This window comes from Echiichthys vipera (genome assembly GCF_963691815.1).
Source record: "Echiichthys vipera genome assembly, chromosome: 12".
NCBI classification, from domain to species: domain Eukaryota; kingdom Metazoa; phylum Chordata; class Actinopteri; order Perciformes; family Trachinidae; genus Echiichthys; species Echiichthys vipera.
The window spans coordinates 5551324-5573557 of record NC_139837.1 but is presented as its reverse complement, the minus strand read 5'-3'; the positions used below and the strand labels follow the sequence as shown (position 1 = coordinate 5573557).

Sequence of the window (22234 nt, the reverse complement as noted above, 5' to 3'; positions counted from 1 at the left end):
TGCGACTTTCACAATAAAAGCATAATCCCCAACCGACTACGTCAATTGACGACTAAACATAAAATGTAGCTTGTTTTCCCCGGTGAGGCTCCAGCACAGTTGCGCAAAGATGTTCTTGCCATAATGTAAAAAGCCAAAAGTCACTCGTTGACATCCAAAATTAGCTCATATCCAGTGCTGGTTTAGAAAGATCTTCATTTGGATGAGTTGTTGTGAGACTTGTCTCTAAAAAGACAGCTGAAACAGCAGCCAGGCATTGACAAAAATGAGAAAAGTCATGATAAAAAACACAGTGATCTTTTGAGTGTCTGAACTCATGACTGCACAACAAAAGTCTTGCTCACCTGAAGAAATCCCACATCACTTACAGCAAATCCTAGGCCTACTACCACCCTCACCTGTCAGGGGACTTCTCAGAGTCTTAAAGCTTACATGTGCAAATGCTCAGCTCTAATTGGTGCTCCTGTGGAAAAAGGTCAGCTGATTGGACCATTGGGTATGTGCAAGAGGAGAGAAACAGAGGGGATTACAAGAGAATCTAAGGAGGGTTAAGAGATTAGAAGACACACTTCTTACATACACATTTACCTGCAAAACACATCCTTTATTACAAGATAATGTACAGAAATTAAACAAATACTTTGTTTCCAGAAAACAGGAAACTAAACATTAATGGAAGTGTTCGGACAATTACAGAGAGCTTTCCAACATACAGGCATGGGTGTGGGACATGCTTTTGACGTTATAACAAACTTTATGTGCAAATATTTCTTTCTTTATACTTGGTTGGATACTTCAAAAATGCCTTCTTCTCTTGTTGTTAACTCAGGTGTTGTGTTTTACAGGTAGGGCCCCCAGCCCAGATACATCTGACAGAGCAGTTTGTCGTCTGTGGCTTCCTGTATGAGGTAGTGGACGTGTCCCTCTATGGACAGAGGCAGACCCAGCACTTTGTTCCTGCTCTTTATAACTCCCTGCAGACGCTGGTCGATGTCGCACACGTGTGTTTTTGCCTGGCAGAGAAGGAGGGGTAAAGTTAATTCAATTAAATTCAATTTTATTTATAGTGCCAAATCATAACAAAAGTTATCTCAGGACACTTTACAGACAAGGTATAGACCACACTCTATGACTTATTTATGATTTACATAGACCCAACAATTCCCCCGTAGAGTACGACAACACAGTCATACTAACACTAAAAACGTGACATTTACATGTTATTTTAGACATTCATGTTGCTCTTAAATGCATATCAATAAAATCTAAGAAATGCACACACACCTTTTCGTTAACGATCTCTCCCGTCTCGTTGGCCTGAGCTTTAGAAAGTCCTTTGGCTTGTTTGCTCCACTCCACCAGTGGGTCATGAAGGAAGGTCTTGAGCACACTTAAGAGGGGAAATTAAAAACAGAAATTATGACTTTGGACGTTTGTTTTATTTCTCCACTGAAGATCACAAGTGTTAATATCTGTGTACCTCATGAGCGGTTCTCTCTGGTCTCTCATTAACCTCAGGGTGACCTCACAGGCCTGCCTGAAGAGACCCTCTGTGCCCATGGGCCCCATGGCGTGGACCATGTTCTGGGTCAGGCGAAAGGGAACCACCTCAGGCACATCAAACGTCTCCCCCTAATGGAGAGGGAAAGAAGGAGCAATTTTACACGACTTCTATTGAAATATTTATAATATAAAAGACTCCTTGTCCCTTTATATTTTAAGACAATTTGAGTCCAACACAAACCTTGTTGAAGAGGCAGTTGAAGTCGACGTGAACACACTCGCCGGTGAAAGAGTCAAAGAGGATGTTCTCTCCGTGGCGGTCTCCCAGACCCAGGATGTAGCCCACCATGGACATCACAGCAGTGGAGCGGCAGTACGCAGAGCGACTGCTGTACCTGTAAACACACACACACACGATGAGAGCTATTTCTTTTGTATCCCTGAATTTCACCTTATCTTAAATGTAACTTTACACCTGAACTGGACGCCCTGTCAAATTCACAAAAGTCCTAAAACTCAACATTTTTGAATCCAGAACTTAAACTGCTAACAGACACAGACACACCACAAATGAGATCACTGACGTTGCCTGTGATATAGTGGTCCTGATAAATGTAACTGTACCATGACGTAGGGTCAGGGAAGGTCCGGAGGAACCACTCGTGGAACACAGGAAGGTGTCGAACACAAAGCACCTCCTTGTGGATGCGTAGCTTCTCCTCAAACGGGGCTGTCTTCGGTAGGATAAGCTTCCTGAGCTCTTTACCCGATAAATATATACCTAGAAGAAACATACGAACGTGACCAAATTAAATGGTTTCATTACAGTAATTATGCAGACAGTTTCTTTATCTCTACCTCTATTTTGAGGCTTTTTGGGGGAAGATACCTCTCTCTTTATACAGCTTAGTGAGAATGTGTCGAAGTCCGGAGGTGTTGTTGACCCATTCGATGATGCCGCACTCCTCATTGAGAGGAATCACGGCGTAGGTACGGATATGGAGCTCCCTCCGCCTTGACTCAGCATCTTTACGTAGGCACTACACACAACGAAAGCATGTACCATAAAAATACCGTACCATAAAAAACGGCTTGTTCCGGCTCTGCTTTAGGAGTGTGTCAACACATTTTACACATATGATGAAGACTTAACACAGAGGTACCGGTTTATTAGGTACAAATGTACAAACTAGAAGAAGTGCAATTCAGGAGAAATTAACTGGTTACATTTAAAACACTGACGACCTTTTTTTAAAAAAGAGGTGGAATTTTGCTGATGGAAAATTAGAATGAAAATGTCGAAGAAGAAATGTTATTGACCAGCTCTCCCTCTCTTTTAATTGTTTGTGGTCTTCTTTCTACTACTGTAAAAGCACAATGTTTATCTATCAAGTATGTAAGGAAACGTGTGTACATACTTTATATATGTATGTACTACTGTAAATTTACACACCGACAAGATTTCCTACCTTAACTTTCTTTTTATTTAAGACTTAGTTGATCATATAGACCTACCATCAATTTAATTTTTGATTGTTCACTTTTATCACATCCCCTTTTTAATTGTTTGGCTATACGTCACTGTTCAGAACTAAAAGGGCTGTATGTAGAGATGAAACAGTATGAAAACTTCATATCACGACTAAAGTGATCAGTATTATCGCGGTATTGCTAGAACGTGCTGAAAATGTACGAAAAAGTACTGATATTCACCGAGGTTTATATTGAAAACCGGATTTTTTTGCAGGATGTAATTTTGCATAAACATTAAAACAGTCATTAACTGTCTTTCACAGCGGTTTTCTCCCTGCAAGTTCTGCTTGCAGGGAGAAAACCGCTCCAGCAGCTTGTCATCCAAAATTGGATGAGGGCGGAGCCGGTAGAGCTTGCTTTGGCAGCCAGGTAGGGCAGGAGCACCTGGAGGGTCCTCTAAATATAATACAAGGTTTGCATTATACAGTCTCAGTGTACTATCACATCCAATACATTTTATACACTGTGTACTTGTATGACATACAGTAAGGAAGCGGTGGAGGTCTGGGAAATCAAAAGCGTGTGCGATCTGAGCCAGGATGTCCAGGGCCAGCTCTCTCTGATTGGCTGACTCGCTGCCCTGATCCGGTGTGCTCCGCAAGGCCGACGCATGACGTGAATGCAGCGATTCCACCAGAAACAGGACGACTCCTTCAATCCTCTTATAAAAAAACTAAATAAAACCACACTTCAGACTTAAGACTAGAAGACTGAAAAATGTCTGGAGCACTGTCACTGAGGTCGGCCATATTTTAATTTATGCCAAACAAACCACGTTGCTGCGCCTGTGTCTGGGAGACTGTTACCAACTTTGGTTGATGATGGACAGTATTGTAGTTTTTCAAAGTGCGCGTTACTCAAACACGGTTTTGATAATTGAATAATTCAAATTGGAAATGGTAACACTAACAATCAGGACTGTCTCATCTCTGTGAACTGGGAGAAATATACAGAAAACATACAAATATACAGAAAGGGGACTGATTGTTACCTCCCAATACAAATAAATATACATTTAGACTTAGTAAACAAACATCACACACCTTGTTGATGAGACAGTTGAACTCCATGAGTCTGCAGTCCTTCCTCAGGTCATCTTTAGGTTTACACATCATGGTGTAGCTCCGCCCATCTGAACCCTTCAGACTTATCTTCTTAGGCTTCTGTAACGAAGCCAAGATCTCCACCTGAACGAACACACACCCACGCAAACACGCACAGGTTAGTGTTACGGGGCGTTTACGACCTTAAGATGATTTCTGTGATCATATAATCAGATTTTTAGATAACATTGCTTTGTTCCCTTTGATGATGATCCTTTGAATGATCCCTGTAACCATCATGAAACATCACCAGACACCTTCCTACTAATACTTTTCACTCCCTCTTTCTCTTACAGTGTCTTCAAAGCCGTCCAGGTACGCCCAGTGTCCGGGGAAGGCGTCGTGCCGTGTGTTCGCCCCGCCAGTAGAGGGCAGCGTGGGGATGAGGACCGCCTGCAGCGGGATCAGAATCTGGCTGAAGGTCGGCTCCTCCACCAGACGTTTTAGCTGCTTGAAGTGAACGCCCATGCTGAGGGTGGTGCTGTTACCATCCACCTGAAAGAAACATTCACAGAAATAGATGTTTACAGCCACTTTTATGTATTTCGATTTCATGCATCTATTTTTTACTGGCTACTTGAAGTACTCCTCTTCCTGAAGAGGATCAATAAATGATCTCCGTCAGGAACTTGTCTTCCAATAAAATGTATTGGCTCATTTACACTTGGAGAATGTGAACAACCATATATTTATGCTGTGGCTCCACAAGTCATTCAAACTGATTATGAACAACACGCATTTATCAAATGAATGGTACCTTAAATTAGAGCATATGCCACACAATACAAAAAAATATAGTTCTAACACATGCTTTATTACCAACTTACAATTGTTTTATATCCAACTTAAAGTTATATACAGTTACTCATATTGATAATTATTAGGTAAAAAACACTTTTTAAGAGTAGTATTTAAAAAATAGAAGCATACTTTCTATTTCAATTTCATGTAATATACATAATACTTGTGTATGTGTGTGTGTGTTTGTGAGTGTGTACCGGCTTGTTGCAGAGCTCCAGCAGCTTGTCAGTCAGTCTGTTGGCGTCTCCAATGAATTTCTCCAGAGACTGTTTGAGACTAATTGCTTTCTTAAGGATCTGATTGCAGCGGTTCATGCGCATGGGGTAGGAAGACTGAAAATAGTTTGAAAAAAACACACAGTCAGGAGTGAATGTGAGGCAAAATGTTTTTAAGAGCAACAATTTAGTAGTATCGCGAGTTTATGCAGGTGCTAAAAAAATCTGGTTAATTATTAAAAAAAAGGTATGAGGCTTTTGTAATATTTGTAAAGGGAACTGATCTGTTAAAAGACAAAACCTACCTTGGAGACAGCAGTCATTAGCCACATGGCTTGTTGGGGGTACGCCAGGAAGACTTTGGCCACGATGGTCATGAGGACGTTGAAGACCTCGTCGCTGGAGTGGCACACCCTGGAGATGAGCTGGGAGAAGGCGGTCAGGAACTGGTACGGCGCCAAGGTGGCACAGTGCTCGCTCACCGTCGAGTTGATTTTCCCCAGCTCCTGTCGCATCTGTCTGTCTGCTCGCCCCGCTGTGGTAGAAGGATGTGCAGATAGTATTTGAATGTGTCCACGTTAAATTGTCTCTGCTGTTCATAAACAGCTCATTGAAGGTAAATAGGTATAAAGTGGTGGAACTGCGTAAGAGTTAGCCAGACACTGAAAGCATCTCATTGCCCTGTTTGTATTTACCTACCTTTCTCACACTCGCACACTTTTGCTCCAAAATCCAGCCAGAGAGACAGCATGCGAGGCATGGCCTGGTAGATGTATTGGTTTCCAAACTGCAAGGCTCTGGGAAGGAAACAACCCAAATGGTTGATAAAGAAACTAACGAGTCCACAGTGGAGTAAAGGAGGTTACAACCACATTTTCTCAGCTGTGATCATCGCCTGAAGGGCGGGTATTAGCAGAAAGAACAATAACTAATAACACACTAATAACCGTGCTTACTTTCCAAAGTATGTCACAATGTATCGGATGAGGTTCCCCTGTTTCTCCAGTTTGTTATCAGTCACCATTGGCATCACTTTGTCGTAGTACTTGGCCAGGTAAAAGTTTCCATCCTCCCACTCAGGCAGAAGGTTGGTCACATCCTAAAAAAACCCCACAAATAACACACACTTATTGTGTTTTAGCATTATTGCTTAATCAGACAATCGTTTTCTTGATTGATGAATTCATCGCTTGGGCTATAAAATGTCAGAATATCGTGAAAAATGAAACATACCTCAAGAAATGACTTTGTAATATATGTATTATTGCCTGTGCAGAGCCCAAAAAGTTCTCCCGTACATCTTAAAACTCAGCTGTACATGAAGTCTTCATATTAATTGTGTCCATAATGTTTGTTTTGATATTATTTGTAAACTCACTGACAGTGTTTAAAATAAAGCCTTTGACATCCCGCACAGTGGGTCCTTCCCTCTACGAATATGATGGCCGTTACCTTGTATGCCTTCATGATGGCATTGGATTCGAAGTTGGCCGTCTCCTCCATGAAGCGTCCCACCAGCAGCATGGCCCTGCTTTTGGTCTGCAGGCTGCGAGGGTCCGTCAGTGGCTGATCTTCGGGGAAACACTGGGCCACGCCCTTCTGCAGGACTATCAAGGCCTCGTGTACATCGCCCTGGCGACACACCGACACAGAATGCTTAATTGGCGTTTCTTTTGTGTGCACCGCATGTATGAAAATAAGTTTTACTGGTTACGCTTTACACAAAAGATGCTGACAGTGTACTTCAGACAAGGAGGTGCAACATTTGTTATGGGTTGCTTATACCTTGGACCAAAGCCACTTGGCCTTCTCGGTGACCAGCTCGGCCAGGTGTGTGTTCTCTGCGTTCAGTAGTGCGTTGAAGGCAGTTTGGTGATGGCCCGCCTTTCTGGCCACCCGGGCACTTTGCAGCCAGCACTCCCCTATCAGCTCCGTGCTCGTAAGACTGCAGAGCGAAACAAAAGGCCTTATTTGTGATGTGGCCTGGACTTGTATAATTGACAGGTTTTTTTTGGATTGACATCTACGTCAGGAGCTCAGATAGTTAGTTATTCAGGTTAAAGAACCAAGAAATAAATACTGAGAAGTGCAAAAGAAGGTATAAACAATAATGCTCATACAGACAAAAAAATGCTTAAAAAGGTGGATATCGACATCAGTTGCTTCTAGTGTACATCCTTACTGTGGTCCCAGGCTGAGCAGGGCACGACGGAGGGCCAGGATTGGCTCCTTGGCCCTAAAGGAATTCTGGGTCATCTCCAATCGATCTGACCAGTGAGGAGGCAGCTGGCGGTGGCCGGGGGTGGAGCCTTCTCTCGGTTTCTGCAGCTCAGTAAAACTGTGCTCCAACTCGCTGAGCATGTGGAGCCTGTTTCAAATTCACATTATTATTATTACTATATCGCTACTATCGACAACCATGAAATCAACTTAAAAATAAATTACATGCAAAACGGGACTGGTTCCAAGAATACACCGACACACACGGACCTGACGATGTACTCGTATCCCCTCTGGTAGGTTCCACACTCATAACTGGCTGCAGACAGAGGGACGACCTGCTCCTTCCTCACCAGCTTCAGCTTTTCATAGAAAGTGTCGGCATCCTGCTTCTTGGCTGACAGCAGCAACTCGCCAAGCCGCAAACCCCAGGTATTGGACTGTCGGTCTGGAAACAGTGGTAGTGCAGAGGTTGGCTGTTAAGTTTTATGTTATAGATCTATTTTTCTGCCATATAGTGCCTATTACTTTGATACATTGCAGCTTTCAAGGATCATCTGTGTGTTTTATTACCTGAACTCAAATAATCCTCCAGCAGGTCCCATTTTCCGAGCTTCCAGGCCGCCTCCACTCTGTAGGTGTTCAGCTCTGACTTCCACTGGTGCCTTAATGTGTGTATATATAGCTAAATTCAGTCGATCTTAACTGACATATATGTTATTGAAGTATACAATACATTAGCATTAGTTAAGAAACCATAAAGAGGTCAAGGCACAAGATTATCATGAATACAGCAATATTCCTTCTCCACCCACAATTAAAGTAAGTTTAGCTTAATTAAAAAGCACCTTTAGTGAGAATGATATGGGCCAGTATATTTGTGTGTGTGTGTGTGTGTGTGTGTGTGTGTGTGTGTGTGTGTGTGTGTGTGTGTGTGTGTGTGTCTCTCACTTGTTGGCCAGTACTCCATTGACCTGAGTGATGACAGTTGACAGTTGTCCCAGGCCGAGCATAGAGGTCATCACCCCGTGATAGTGACCTATCTATACATAAAGGGACAATGAAAATATGAGATAGGGAATGAAATACAGAAAGATATCACAAACAATAGCTGATGTTATGTTTCATCTTAATACAAGCAATAATATAATACAATATTAGGATGGGCATGAGTAGTCAATTCCAAGATCGAGGGGTTGCATCTATTCCTCTAGGGCCAATCCAGTACTCCTTTTTCAAAATCTCTTTTCAGAACGCAGCACATCTCAAAACATTGTTTCCTCACAAAAACCTAATTAAATCCGCCATCGCATTCTGTTCTCCCGCTGTGGAGAACAGGCGCTCCGCTGGCACAGAGGTGGCAGGTATCAGCAGGTGCTGCTGTGTTTTTTGTCCCGGTACCTTTGTTGTTACCGGGACAATGTTGTTTTCATTGTTTGTACATTACAGAAAAAAGTAAAGAATAAAAGGCAGAAATAGCATGGCACTAAAACATGTTTCTGTGTGTGTGTGTGTGTGTGTGTGTGTGTGTGTGTGTGTGTGTGTGTGTGTGTGTGTGTGTGTGTGTGTGTGTGTGTGTGTGTGTGTGTGTGTGTGTGCGTGTGTGTACCTGGTCAGACTCCAGCTGTATGGCCCGATCATAGCAGGCGGTTGCGTCCCGGAGCAGGCCGATGCTCTCGTGCTCCAGAATCTGTTCCCGTAGCGACGGCTCCTCCCTCCTCAGGGCGTTGACGCCCCTCACTCCATCAGGCTCATGCATTGCAGCGTACAGTGTCTGCAACCACCAATCAGGAAAAAAAAGAGAGTTCAGAGAGCTGCAACTTCCATTTAACAAAGATCAGACGATAATTCAATATGATCGTTTATTGACTTCACTTGTAATGAAAACTATCTTAACATTTTATTATTCTTTGTTGTTCGGGGTCATGCAGTGCATACCTGTAGGACATATTTCATTGCTTTGAACATCAGTCTGACAGTCTTTTGCTTTCATTTGCCATATCATGAATTATAATAAGAAAATATGCTTTTTAATGTAGTGATTTACTAGATTTAATCCATATTGTTCAGCGTATTGATGTCCCCGGGCAGCTTGTTTTTTAATCAAAAAGCGGAGGAAATGAGCACACACTTTAGCAAAGAAATACATTTAAATGACTGTTAACTAACCTGCAGGAAGGTGAGGTGGTCCTGGATGTTCTCTTTGTTTTCCAAGATGTATGCTTCAAAGTGCATGAGAGCACGCGTGTACGCTTTGGATCGTAGAGAGGCCTTGGCCAGAACGTCTTGTGGAATACTCCTCAGGAAGGCTACCACACGCTGATACTCCCCGCTCTCTGCAATAAAACATTTAAGGATTTTAGTTCAAGCGTGAGTTAATCATGCAGGTTAGGACCATGCGTTTATATTCAGTCCATTGAAATTAGGGTGAATTTATTGCTGAACTTATCTAATAACAGTTGGAGACAAGAGATGTGCGCACTGAGGTCACTAACCGTTGTGTTTGGGTTTAGAGGAGAGGATGTGGCGGCTCCACTGTGTCAGGTGCGAGATCATGCTGAACACAGTCTGAGTGCTGAGCTGTGATAGGCTGGAGGCCGTCTCCTGACCGCACACCCCTCCTCGCCCGTCACCGGCTGTCAGCACGGCCAGCATCTCCTCTGTTACCTGGAAGGAGGGGTGTCATTATCGCAGAAAAAACCCCAAAAACCTGGATTCACTTCTTTTGTAATACATGAAGCATGCATGTCCTCACCTCCTGTTGCTCTGCAGGTGTGCAGCCCAGCAGCATGTAGAGCAGAATGTGAGGCAGCAGGTAGATTGTGACTTTGTAGTCGTGTTTGATGATGAAACTGCAGCAGGTGAACACTCTGCTGGCCAGCCCGTGTCTCACCTGAAACAAATCAAAGCAGTTTCTAAAACCTCAGACTTGAAAAACAAGTTTATGCTTTTATGATCTTTCATAAAAGAGGGGAAATTAACAACAAATGTAACTTGCCTGAAATATAATTGATCTTTGTTTTGTCTTCATCATCCTACGGTCTTGAATATAGATTATTTTTCTTTCGTTTGTTCATGTGGGCTCAAAGCTTTAAACCTTTGAATTTTTTTTTTTTAAGTCAACCATCTGTTTTTGAGAGTTAGTCAAGAAAAGACTTTCTCACACTTATTTTGACCTTTATTTGGATATTTAAATGTCATAACGTTGATACGTATCACGTATCTGACAATCTGGAGGATACATAAACATGATCAATTAAATGTGTATTAAGGGTGTAATAAGTGTGTGCAAAAATGAAAGATACATCCGCCAACCTTGCTAATGAGGTATCCGGCCCAGGTGGCCGACCAATCAGAGAATTTGCTGCCTCTCTTACTCAAGTACACTGGCTTCTTCAGTTTAGACCAGTTAACCTCCTTCTGACTGCTCTTATACCTGAAGATAGAGAGGTGGGATAAGTAGGGTAAGAAAGAGTACAAGGAAGAAAAATATTAATTTCTATTTAATATAAATTAATGACTGAAATGTTGATATAGCACAGAGCAGAACCTCTACGCTGCTGCTTTGTTCTGTGCAATTACACAAAGGGAACAGCAGCATAACATCATTGATTTCTTTTCAGAAGCTTAGTACCCATTTCCTCTGTCAAGTTAATGACTACAGTTTTTAATTTTTCTGCTTAAATGTCCCACGATATTTGCTGCAGGGATAGAAATGTTTTAATATCACTGAAACCAGCCTTCTGCAACTCAATACATCATTGAAAAAGCAATAGCCCACTGGTAACTGGTAGAGGCGGAGTGAAAAATCATTAATTTGGGTGGGTGGTTGGTTTGATTGATGTTAAGCCCAAAACCTGACACAGTGATTAATTAAGTTCATCCCCTTGGCCCCTTGTGTCTTCCAAGACTATACGCTATAGATGGTGTAAACTCGAATACCTGCTGTTGAGGTGTGGTTCCAGTATTTCCTGAATCTGCTCTGGGAATCTCCTCCACAGACGGCGCCCCGATGAGTCGGTTCGACCCTCGCGACATTCAAAGATGGACAGCAGCTCCTACGGTGCATGTGACAAAAATAATGCAAACACATATTGCAGACAAGAAAAGAGACAGAAATGCACGCACACAAATTCAAGTGTAACCTGAGTGTGAGTGTGAGTACCTGAATTGCATAAGCAGCAGAGTCCTGTGCTCTCACATCATCAGCGTAAGCCAGAAATGTTCTGGTTAGTTCAGTCAGCAGGTCGTAGGCGAAGTTGGGATCATCAACTCCACTCTGTTCACAGAAAAATATACTTCGATATTTGGTTTCTGACATATGTTGTTGTTGTTGTTTTTTTTAATTCATGCACAGCTTTGGTCTTGGCTAGTTTACCACAAAGGTGTTGTGGTCTCCGTGGGTTTGTGTGCGTGACAGATCCAGACGTCCAGGATCCACGGCCCCCAGCTCCCCCAGACACTCCCCACAGAGGAGCCTGGCTTCTGGGGATGAGTCCTGGCAGCCCTTCAGCAGCACTGACACCAGGCTGGAGATGACAGGCTCCACCGCCTCACTCGCACAAACCTGCCTCAGCAGCCACTCCTGCAGTCCACAACACACAGAAACATATTTATGGTATGGAACGTTATATTATAACATGCAAACAACAAGCACTGACTGTGGTCCTTTCAGAGATAGTTATCTAACAATCTCTGTGTGTGTTTATTCACCTGCTTGCTGTGCATCATGTCCCTGAGGCTGGTCAGCGCATGAATCCTGACGTCAACGTTTTCATGTGTAACGGCTCTCATGGAGAGCTGCAGTGCTGCGGCCAGGTCACTGCTGCTGGCTGTCAGCTGGGTGGAATCAGACAGTACATCATCATTTAGTGTATATTTTCATTCTTAACACCACTGATGTCATTGTCATCGTCTGCATCCTTCATCATCCCGACCATCCTCTTGTCCGCACTGACCTTCTTGTAGTTCTGCAGAACAGTGTGGATGTCTTTCAGCTCAGGGTGGTCTGGCAGAAAGTAAATCTCATGGAGGTAGTCTTTGACTTCTTCCCTGTGGGAAATTGACTGAATTAAAGCGCTGCTATCAAAAATGACTTTTTTCATGTGTATTAGTCTGGAACCTTTGAGTTCATTTTGGATTTCAAATTGGTGTTATTAAAAGTGCAGACCAAAATCTCTCTGGACAGAATTAGGTGGACCTACAACCAATCAGGGCATCCAAAGGCGGCGTTTGGTCCGTTTTGAAGCAGGAAAAAGAAAATGGTGGCCGGGTCTTAAGCTTTCTCAAATAAGAGCCAAACAGTTCATCAAAATGTGAAAACATCTGAGGTGAGAAATTAGGCAATACGGTAAAAGATACTTGATTCTTATTTGCTCAGCGTTGCCTATGTTTCTGTAACTACAGTACATTCTAGCATGATGCTCCTTTGTCATTGTCTGAAACTGCCCCACATGAAATAAACCGTTGTGATTGGTCCGCAGGGCCAAGTGGGCTTGAAATCTTTGAAAATGGGAGAGGGTCTAGACATATCTACAAGAGCAAGTTAAACATGAGCTCTGCAGATTCGTTTGGAATAAAGTGGTGATTTCTTTATTAACTTGAGTACTTTTTTTCTACATTGATTTGACAGTAAAGTGTAGAAATCCCCCCAGTAAAGCACTATTTTTTAGGTTAGAAAAGTTGTTAACATGAAAACTAACATTTTAATCAAAGCAGGAATTAAACAAAAAACTGTGTGAGTCTGCACTTCTCAAGTTGTGATGTGTAACTTTCTCCACAGGCCCCGTTTGGTCATTTTAAAATGCATTTGTGTATGTGCTACCTGTTGTCCAGTATCAGGAAGCGGATAGTAGCGGCGGTTTCTCTGGGTTGCAGTGGGATCAGAGGGAGGAGTGCGACAATGACATGACTCAGCAGAGGGCCCAAGTGTGTCGGCTCCACGCTCCTCACAAAACAATCCCACGACCTGTCCACACAGGAGGAAGGAGGTCAAATACACAGAATCAGAAACAGGGATTTAAGTTCATCACACAGGATTGTAGCACGAAGAGAGTTGAATTGTTAAAGCTTCATCATCAAAGTGTAATCAAACAGTCTTTAGTTTAGTCTTTAGTCATCTGGTTATCTCCAGCGAATCTTCTCATATACCTTAAGTGTAGTCAGGGAGGCAGGTGTGAAATGTGTGTTCATAATAAACATTTTTAATAAACTGAAAAGAAGGTTACATGTCAGTCTTGATAATAACAGAAGCGATATACCACTGATGTGAGTGTGTACTGACTGGCAGCAGAGCAGAGGGAAGTCCTCTCTGTATCGGAGGCCCGTGCGGAGCGTCGTCATCATCTTTACTCTGACAGAGCTGATGTGTTTGGAGCCCATCAGTCGCATTAGAGCCATCACACTCGTCAAGGCCTGAACAAAAAAAAATGTATATTTACCAAATCATTGCTGTGAACAATCTTGACCTTAAACGGTAGCTCTTTTACTGAAATGGTCTCAAATATCAAATTAGTTGTTAGTCGTTAGTTATCACACACCAATTTCTTCCGGTCCTTCTCTCCCGCGCTGGAGCTCAGCAGCTGCATGTTGAAGAAGGCGAGAATGCCCAGGAGCTTCGGCTGCAGGTAGTCCGCCTGTCACACAACAACCGAGGGACAAGTGAAAAAAAAATACAGAGCCATGTTAAAACAAGAGAGGTGACAAGTGATTAATAATTATGTAAAAGTATTAACAGAGATATAAACTATAATGAATGGACTGTGGTTCGTTTCACAGCCTTTGGGAAAGATTATTATGTTATAATTTCACAGGATGTCATGTGAGCACAAGTATAAATTGTATAAATTCAAAAACTATTTATGTTATCAAAGCGCAAGATAAAGCAGTAATACCGACACACACCATGCGTTCTGGGACGGTGATATCTCGGGGACCCTGGTACGGGTCATCATTGGACGCAAAGGAAGCCAGGATTGCCAGACCATTAAATACCTGCACAGAAACGTAAAAGCACACATGAAGAATAACTAGTTTCAAAGCACTCAAGAATGTATACTGAAAAATACTTAATTTGTAGGGTATCTTGTGTGTGTGTGTGTGTGTGTGTGTCGACCTGTTGGTAGTGTTCTCCCAGGCGCAGCAGCAGCTCGTTGTGAAGACCCTGGAAGTCTTGCCTTAACAGAGAGCCCAGTTCAATCTCTGTCTCACTCTGAGAGGAAAACAAATATAAATCAGTCTGGTACTTACTATGGAGAATATCAGCCTTGTGAGACAAAGCTGTGCCACACTACCGAAGTGATATTATATTAAGGTTGGCCAAAAGGTCAAGAGTATTAATCTAAAAAAGACATCTGCCAGGAGGTACCCTTTGCCACCCGAGTGGATTCTAGTCTGTCTTTTTTTATTACACATTTAATCTATTGACCATGTCAGTGGCATCTAAATTCATGACTAATCACTACAACCACCACAGCGTGGCCACAACAATGACTAATCAGTTGTCTTTGCTGCATCTTGAATGTTTAGACCATTACAGACATTATTAATACCTGTAGGTAGTGGAAAGCCCTTTCTAGCTCCTCCTTGGTGCAGGAACAAACCAGATGGCTGAAGATGTACTTGAAGTTGTTGATCAGGATCTCTCTCCTGTTCGCCTTCAGCTCATTGGCCAGGGTTCGGATGAGGGCGGAGCCGGTAGAGCTTGCTTTGGCAGCCAGGTAGGGCAGGAGCACCTGGAGGGTCCTCTAAATACAATACAAGGTATGCATTATACAGTCTCCGTGTACTATCACATCCAATACATTTATATACTGTGTACTTGTATGACATACAGTGAGGAAGCGGTGGAGGTCTGGGAAATCAAAAGCGTGTGCGATCTGAGCCAGGATGTCCAGGGCCAGCTCTCTCTGATTGGCTGACTCGCTGCCCTGATCCGGTGTGCTCCGCAAGGCCGACGCATGACGTGAATGCAGCGATTCCACCAGAAACTAAACACGTAGAAGAAATAACTAATTAAAACCAGTACGTCTTTACATCTGCATCAGCTTACATGTATTAAAGCAGCAATAAAGACGTTGTACCTGACAAATAGGGTTCTTGTACTGACTGAAGAGGGTCTGAAGCTTAAGACCTTTGGCAGTGGCCAGGGCTCGGATCTGAGCGTAAGCAGCTACGGACACCGGGGACGACTTGGACAGCAGACAGTGGAGCAGCCGCAGCAGAGAGAACGACACCAAACTACCCTGAGACGCTCTGACAGAAGAGGAGAGAGACGAACGAATGAACCTTTCAGTTGAAGTTAAAACCTTTTCAATGGTGCAATTCTGTGCTCTCGTTTTACCTGCCAATCTCCCCAGTGGTGAGGATGAGAGTGTTGCGCAGGTCGTCGTCTCTGTTGAGTTTCGCGTTGTTGAACGCCTCTTTAAGACGTATGACCAGGAGCTTGGATAGCGGGGAAGAAACACACACCTCATAAACTTCACTATCATAAAAAATAAATATATATAAACAAATAAAAAAGCAACAACTTGTGAGGGAAGGGATTGCGGAACCCAGCTCCAAAAAATGTACGCACCAAGTAAAAATGAAAAGTGTTTCACCTGACATTTTCAAGATTTTAAGGCAATTAATTAAAATAAAAGTGGCATTGGAGTGCATGCTTTTGCTCAGTAATCACCTAAATAACATTTAGGAATATGTTATGGTCTTTGTGTCCTCTATATTCATAATGAAGATTATGGCCTTTTAAATGTTAAAACATTTGAGTCTCAGCACCGGTACTGCTCACCTCACTCAGAGAGCCCTGCTCAGAGTTTCTGGTGGTCTCCGTCAGCAGGAAACGCACTGATTGGCTGAAGCGTACTCTGACCACTGGATCTGAGTCCTCCATTAGTCCCATCAGAGCACAGAGAACAGCCTGGGAGTCGCTGTCTCCACCAACTAGATTCACATGCTGGCAGAGGTGAGGCAGAGCTTCTAGGAAAGCTAAGAAGGTGAAATAAATAACCTGGATGAAATGATACTGCATCTGAAAATAAACTACGGGAGGATCACATCAATGCACTGTATATGTACTGTATATATTATAAATGTAGCATCTTTTAGGCTTCTGCATGTTGTAAAAGCTCATTATGGACGGAAACATCACACAAAAGCATCCAATATACCTTGCTTAACAGTACTAGGAGCTTGCTGTTCGAGAAGTGGCAGGAAGGGTCTGACAGCGGTCGCCCTGAGGGATGGAGAAGTGTTCCCAACATGCTCTGTTGCAAGGATGAGACGGTGGCAGAGGATTTCAGGAAGATGAGTGGACTCTGCGTGTGTGTAACTGAGCTGGGAGAGCTCGGATTGGATACAGCTCAGCTGGCCGATGATCCTGGCAAGCTCCTTCTTCACCTGCTCCGAACTGTCCTCCAGCCTGGGACTGCAACGGGTCAAATGTACACCAGGAATACAATTAATTCCTTTTTTACAATAATCAAAAAAGAATACACGTTGACACCAAAACACAAGAGACGGTCATAAATATACTTGTACGTACAGCAGAGTAGTGCTGATGAGGTTGTGGTGTGTGTTTCCCAGGTGGTGAAGAAGAAGAGGGAAGGCCCTGACTCCCGCCGCTCTCACCACCTCGTCCGAACCCTGCAAAATCTTGGTAAACACGCACACGCGCCACGTCTCACACACGCCGCGACGCAGGAGGGCCAGCAGCGACACACAGTCTGCCTGGATCTTAGAGGCTGGAAAGACACACGCAATTTGGCGTCGATCCAAAGTTTTCACAATGACAACAGCCAGGTAAAAATAACTTATAATGACTCATCTAATATTTTAACTTTGGTGTGTTCTGTGTTCGGAGTTGTGATGTGGGAGAAATACTCACAGTAACAGAGGCTGAGTCTATGAGCGAAGGCGGGCAGCCAGGAGGGGAATCCTGAACTCTTATAGGCTGAGATGGACTTGTTCGCATGCACCCAGGGGAGAGACAGCAGAGCACACACCCGCCGCTGGAGCCCGTCCTCACCGTGGCTGCTCACTATTCACACACACAAGGTGATGACAACAGAAAGCAATCAATGATATAGACTCATTTGGAGGAATCATGGCAAAAATAATATGCTTAAGTCATGACATACAATAAGTTAATAGTGAGTAATTAACACAGCAAACAAATAAACATAGGAACGAAAGTATAATGTGTGTTTCTGTGAGTATATAGGTATATCCTTACTTGTTAGGTAGAGGATAGAGTCCAGGACCCGAACTGTTGTCTGAACAGCAGACTGAAAGTAGTCCTTGTTTGAGTCGGGTAGAGGACCTCCTTCTAACACTGACTGACAACTCTTCAGGGCCCTGCCAAGAGTCTCAGTGGGCACCCAGAGAAGAGGAGAAGGGCTGTTGACAACGAGACAGAGGAAGAAAGAGTGACAGTATAATCTCAGTGAAAGAAAAAAACATCTTTTTATAGTTGTTTGATTGAATTGAATAGTAAGCATTTCTCTGTGTAAGACACGAAAAGATGAAGAGAACTGGCGTGACACAGCAGGTTTAAATGTTTGTGTATTACCTGGTGGGAGTGGAGCATATGGCTGCTAGGTTGAGGATGAGGGCCAGACCCTCCAGAGCAGAGAGAGTCTGTCTGGTTTCAGGTTTGTCAGAGTTCAAAAAGTTCAGCAGCTCCTCCAGCCGACTGTTCACCACAGCCCAAACCTCACTGCCAACTCGCATGTCCACCTCACTGAAAACACATAATAAAAGATGTCAAGTCACACATGGAGTCTCTACCGCTGCTAACAGAAAACAATAGAGATACACATCACTGAGCAGCCACGGTACAGCAGTTTGGTTACATGAGTGAGAGTATGATTGAACATTTAACTTCACGTACTGTGTTGTATTTCACTGATTTGATACAATTTTCTACCTATATAATAGAACGCAGTCATGAAGGTTTATGAACTCACACTACTGATGCTTTTGTTGTTTTGCTGACTGACTTGGTGGCAGATTTGCGAGATTTCTTGGCAGCGGTCTCTCCATCTCCTGACTTCTGCGTCAGCATAGTGGTTTCGGCCTTCAGGGCGGCTTGGAGAAACCCCTCCGCACACTGAAAAAAAACACAAACACCGCAGGTATTGTGAGGAGAGCGAGAGAGAAAAGAGAGAGATTTAAAAAAAAAAAAGAAACGTGATGAACAGAATCATACTTCGGCTTGATTTTCCGTTCCGACGGTGCGTGCCAGTGTCCTGCAGACGTCGGTGACTCGCTGTCTTCTTAACAACGCAGCGCTCTCATAAACTACGGCGACAGACAGCAAGAAGCTGAACAGCAAGCAGAGAGATTCGGCAACCTCTGTTCCCAACTTGACATCTGCCCCTCCGAGAGCGCAAACGCACTCGAACATCTGCGAGAGATGAATGGGCTCAAAGTTTGAGTGAGAGACGCAGGACGACTGAAACACACAGCGAGTCAGGCGCAGCAGCTCTCCTTCGTACGGATGTTTCTCATTTAAGTTTGCATCCGCTGTGCACATGTAGGAGTGCGTTTCCAGCAGCTGAAGATAGGCGGTGAAGAACTCGTGGCCCAGCATCTCAGGAAACCCTCCCAGCTCCAGCAGACGACTCAGCATCACCATGGAGATCTTCCTCAACCGGGTGTTGCCGTTGGCCAGAAAAGAACAGGCGGTCTCCCAGGCAACATTGATGTCATGAGGGGAGACGACTCCCCGCAGGGAGTCAGTTACGACACCGATCGTCACGGCAGTCAGCGACTCCAGGGCAGCAGGAGAGGAGAGAACAAGAGGCGAGGGGCTGAGGTACGAAGAGGCACAAACGGGAGGGATACTGAAGCACTCGAGCGTTAAAGGCCATCGGCTCTGCGTTTGAAGGCCCAGCGTGTGTGCACTTCCTGCAATGGAAGAAATATGCGTGTACAGGATGTTGCTGAGGTCCTGGGCCAAAACGATGAGCTCTTGAGTGAGGCGGCCGAAGATGAACGGTGCCCTGGCTCTCAGAGTGTGGAGTAAAGAGCACAGCACAGCAGAGACCCGGCCGTGGATGACGTCACAGTCCGGAGCTGCTGCCACACGAAGCAAACGCACCGCAACCCACTTACTAAATTCTGAATCAAGGGAGGAGTGAGGAGGAGGAGGGGAAAAGAAAAAAACTAAATAAATATTCAGATAGGAATAGACTTTATTTGACATTTTGAATGAGTTTGTGCAGCTCTTTGTAGAGCATCTCATACCAGTACAGCTCTGTGTGGTGTCTGGGTACTCTGCGGGCTGGCAGGCAGGGTTGGCGAACATCAGCGACGAGGATTTGATTATATGCTGCACAAAGTCCAGAAGCATCACACAGGCCGGCTCTGAACTGGACTTCTTATTCAGCCCAAGAGCAACTGGAAGAACACAGACAACAGATTAGATGAAACAACTGGTTCAATCTGGAACCTCCCATGATGGGCTACAAGATCAACCCGACAAAGTCACAGTCAGTTTTTTGTGTGTGAAATGAAGCAGTTGTAATCTTCAAACCTACACTAATTACTCAAAATTTTAAAAATGACCTTGAATTGAACTTCTCAAGGGCATAGACACATGCAACCTGCAGCAAGAGATCAGAAATAGACATGGCTTCACTTCAAGGGGTCACAAGCCACAAACCACTTCATTTACCTCTTTAATTGCATTTTTGTCAGGTCAGTTAATATAAACACAATGTGCAGGTAGGTACTGAAACTCACAGAGCTTGATTTTATTTTTAAATGCTAATCAAGGGATTTGGGAGAACCCAATACTGAACCCAGGCCAAAACAACAAACAGATTAAGATACAAAACAACTATGACAAAAAAAAATATTGAAAAAGGTAAATGTCACAATAACAGCAATGACAGCTTAACAACTATCTTACTGTCATTTTCTTCTCATTACTTTATTTATCCCGGAAACGGGGAAATTGAATTTTTTCACTCTTATTATTAATCATGTTACACACACAGGTCCGAAATACACACACATGCACAGACAGGTCCGAAATACACACACATGCACAGACAGGACCTATACATGCAATGAAGGAGAGATGTTAGGGCGAGGGGGCTGCCAGTGACCAGCACCCCGAGCAGTTGGTTCGGTGCCTTGCTAAACAGCACCTCGGCAGTGCCCAGGAGATGATCTGGCACCTCTCCAGCCACCAGTCCACGCTCCATACACGCTCCACACAGGGACTTGAACCAGCGACCCTACAGTTCCCAGCTAAGTCACCTATGGACTGAGCTACTGCCGCCCCAGTTGGAAACCAAACAGGCTCAAGAACTCCTTTGTCACTCAGGCCATCTTCCTCTAACAACTCCTCACTTGGGGGGGGGGGGGGGATAAAGAGGACAGAAGGGAAGGGGTGGCAGCCACTCACTGTGCAATTAATAATCTACTCTTACAGACCTGGACACTTGTAGTCTTTGTTGTGCAATGACTTTATCCACCATTTAAGTGCAACAATTTAATCTTACTGCTCATTTCTGTCATATACAGTCACACATAATTTATCTTATACATTTTCTCTACATTTAACTTATCTGATTTAACTTTCTGTGAATTTTATTTTGACCTGTATTCATTCTTCTTCTGTATTCTAGATACTTCCTCTATATTTAACCAAGAGTTTATTGTTTTTTTTATACTTTCTGTATATATTAAGCTAAGAGTTGATTGGTTATCCTATACTCATTCATTCATTCATTCATCTTCAACCGCTTATCCCGGGGTCGGGGTCGCCGGGGGTCCCAGCTGACATCGGGCTGGAGGTGGGGTACACCCTGGACAGGACGCCAGGCTATCACAGGACACATAGAGACTAATAGAGACAGACAACCATTCACACCTACAGGCAATTTTAGAGTCATCAATGAACCGAACACGTGCACGTCTTTGGACTGTGGGAGGAAACCGGAGAACCCAGAGAAAACCCACACACACACGGGGACAACATGCAAACTCCACACAGAAAGGCCCAGGCCGGGATGCGAACCTGTGACCTTCTCGCTGTGAGGCGACAGTGCTAACCACTACACCTCCCTTGTGTTTTTGTAAGCTGCTAAAAACTCAATTTCCTTGCGGGAGTTCATCCCAAAGGATTAATAAAGAGAAGTCTAATTTAAGTCTAAGCACAAAAAATCTATGGACTTATTATATGAGGGGGAAAAGTCCAGACCCAAATATAATAGCACTGATAATAGTAGAATACAGTACAAAACAACACAAATCCTTGATTAAATTGAATTTACTTCTAAAAATGAATTGTCAATTTGGGATTAATAAAGTATTCTGAATCTGAATATGAATCATGCAACATTGCAGCAAGAGAAAAAGTCATTAGGACATTCAAAAAATATATTAATACTAATAATAATACATTAAATAAAGTTTACAGCAGTAACAACTGACCAGGTAATTTATTTTAAAGATAACAGCACAAGCAAGGTCAGCTGAACAGACAGTTTCTATTGTAATGAAACCTCTAAAACAATAAAGATGTGTTAAAGAGAAGAGTTATTTGTGCTGTCAGCTGTTTCTTACCGACATCCACATCCGTCAGTATCCTGTCAATGAACTGACACAGGATCTGTCGGGGTTTCTGCACCGCCTGCTCGTACTCAGCCGCGCTGGCACTGCAAACACGGTGTAAAGTTACTTATGGACACATGGTCCAGGTAAATAGTGCCAGGTAGAGTTATAACATGCTATTAGCAGCTTAGCTTAGCCAACTTTACTCACCTGGCTAGCTCCTGAAGAGCCGGTATCATCGCAGACATCTCCAGTCCCTCCATGTTTGCAGCCGTGCGGTGTGTCGCTACTTCC

General features: G+C 43.6%; 1 protein-coding gene across 1 annotated transcript; it reads right to left on the bottom strand.

Moving 5' to 3' along the window:
* Window positions 1-747: 747 nt before the first annotated feature.
* On the bottom strand, window positions 748-22203 carry atr (ATR checkpoint kinase; the record flags this gene model as incomplete). Its single annotated transcript, XM_083924277.1, has 48 exons — window positions 748-1013; window positions 1285-1390; window positions 1481-1632; window positions 1745-1898; window positions 2128-2284; window positions 2393-2543; window positions 4080-4223; window positions 4434-4634; window positions 5138-5272; window positions 5461-5690; window positions 5855-5952; window positions 6112-6254; window positions 6608-6787; window positions 6941-7100; window positions 7338-7523; window positions 7646-7823; window positions 7949-8040; window positions 8327-8418; window positions 8985-9149; window positions 9545-9711; window positions 9871-10042; window positions 10131-10268; window positions 10691-10811; window positions 11318-11433; window positions 11541-11654; window positions 11754-11960; window positions 12089-12214; window positions 12334-12427; window positions 13200-13343; window positions 13659-13789; window positions 13915-14010; window positions 14279-14368; window positions 14490-14585; window positions 14926-15120; window positions 15208-15363; window positions 15457-15628; window positions 15717-15817; window positions 16164-16360; window positions 16543-16799; window positions 16917-17115; window positions 17259-17411; window positions 17607-17770; window positions 17943-18113; window positions 18340-18482; window positions 18582-19495; window positions 19622-19774; window positions 21953-22044; window positions 22151-22203. The coding sequence occupies 48 exons, from the start codon at window positions 22201-22203 to the stop codon at window positions 840-842; spliced, it is 7830 nt and encodes a 2609-aa protein (XP_083780403.1). The 3' UTR covers window positions 748-839.
* Between the last annotated feature and the right edge of the window lie 31 nt (window positions 22204-22234).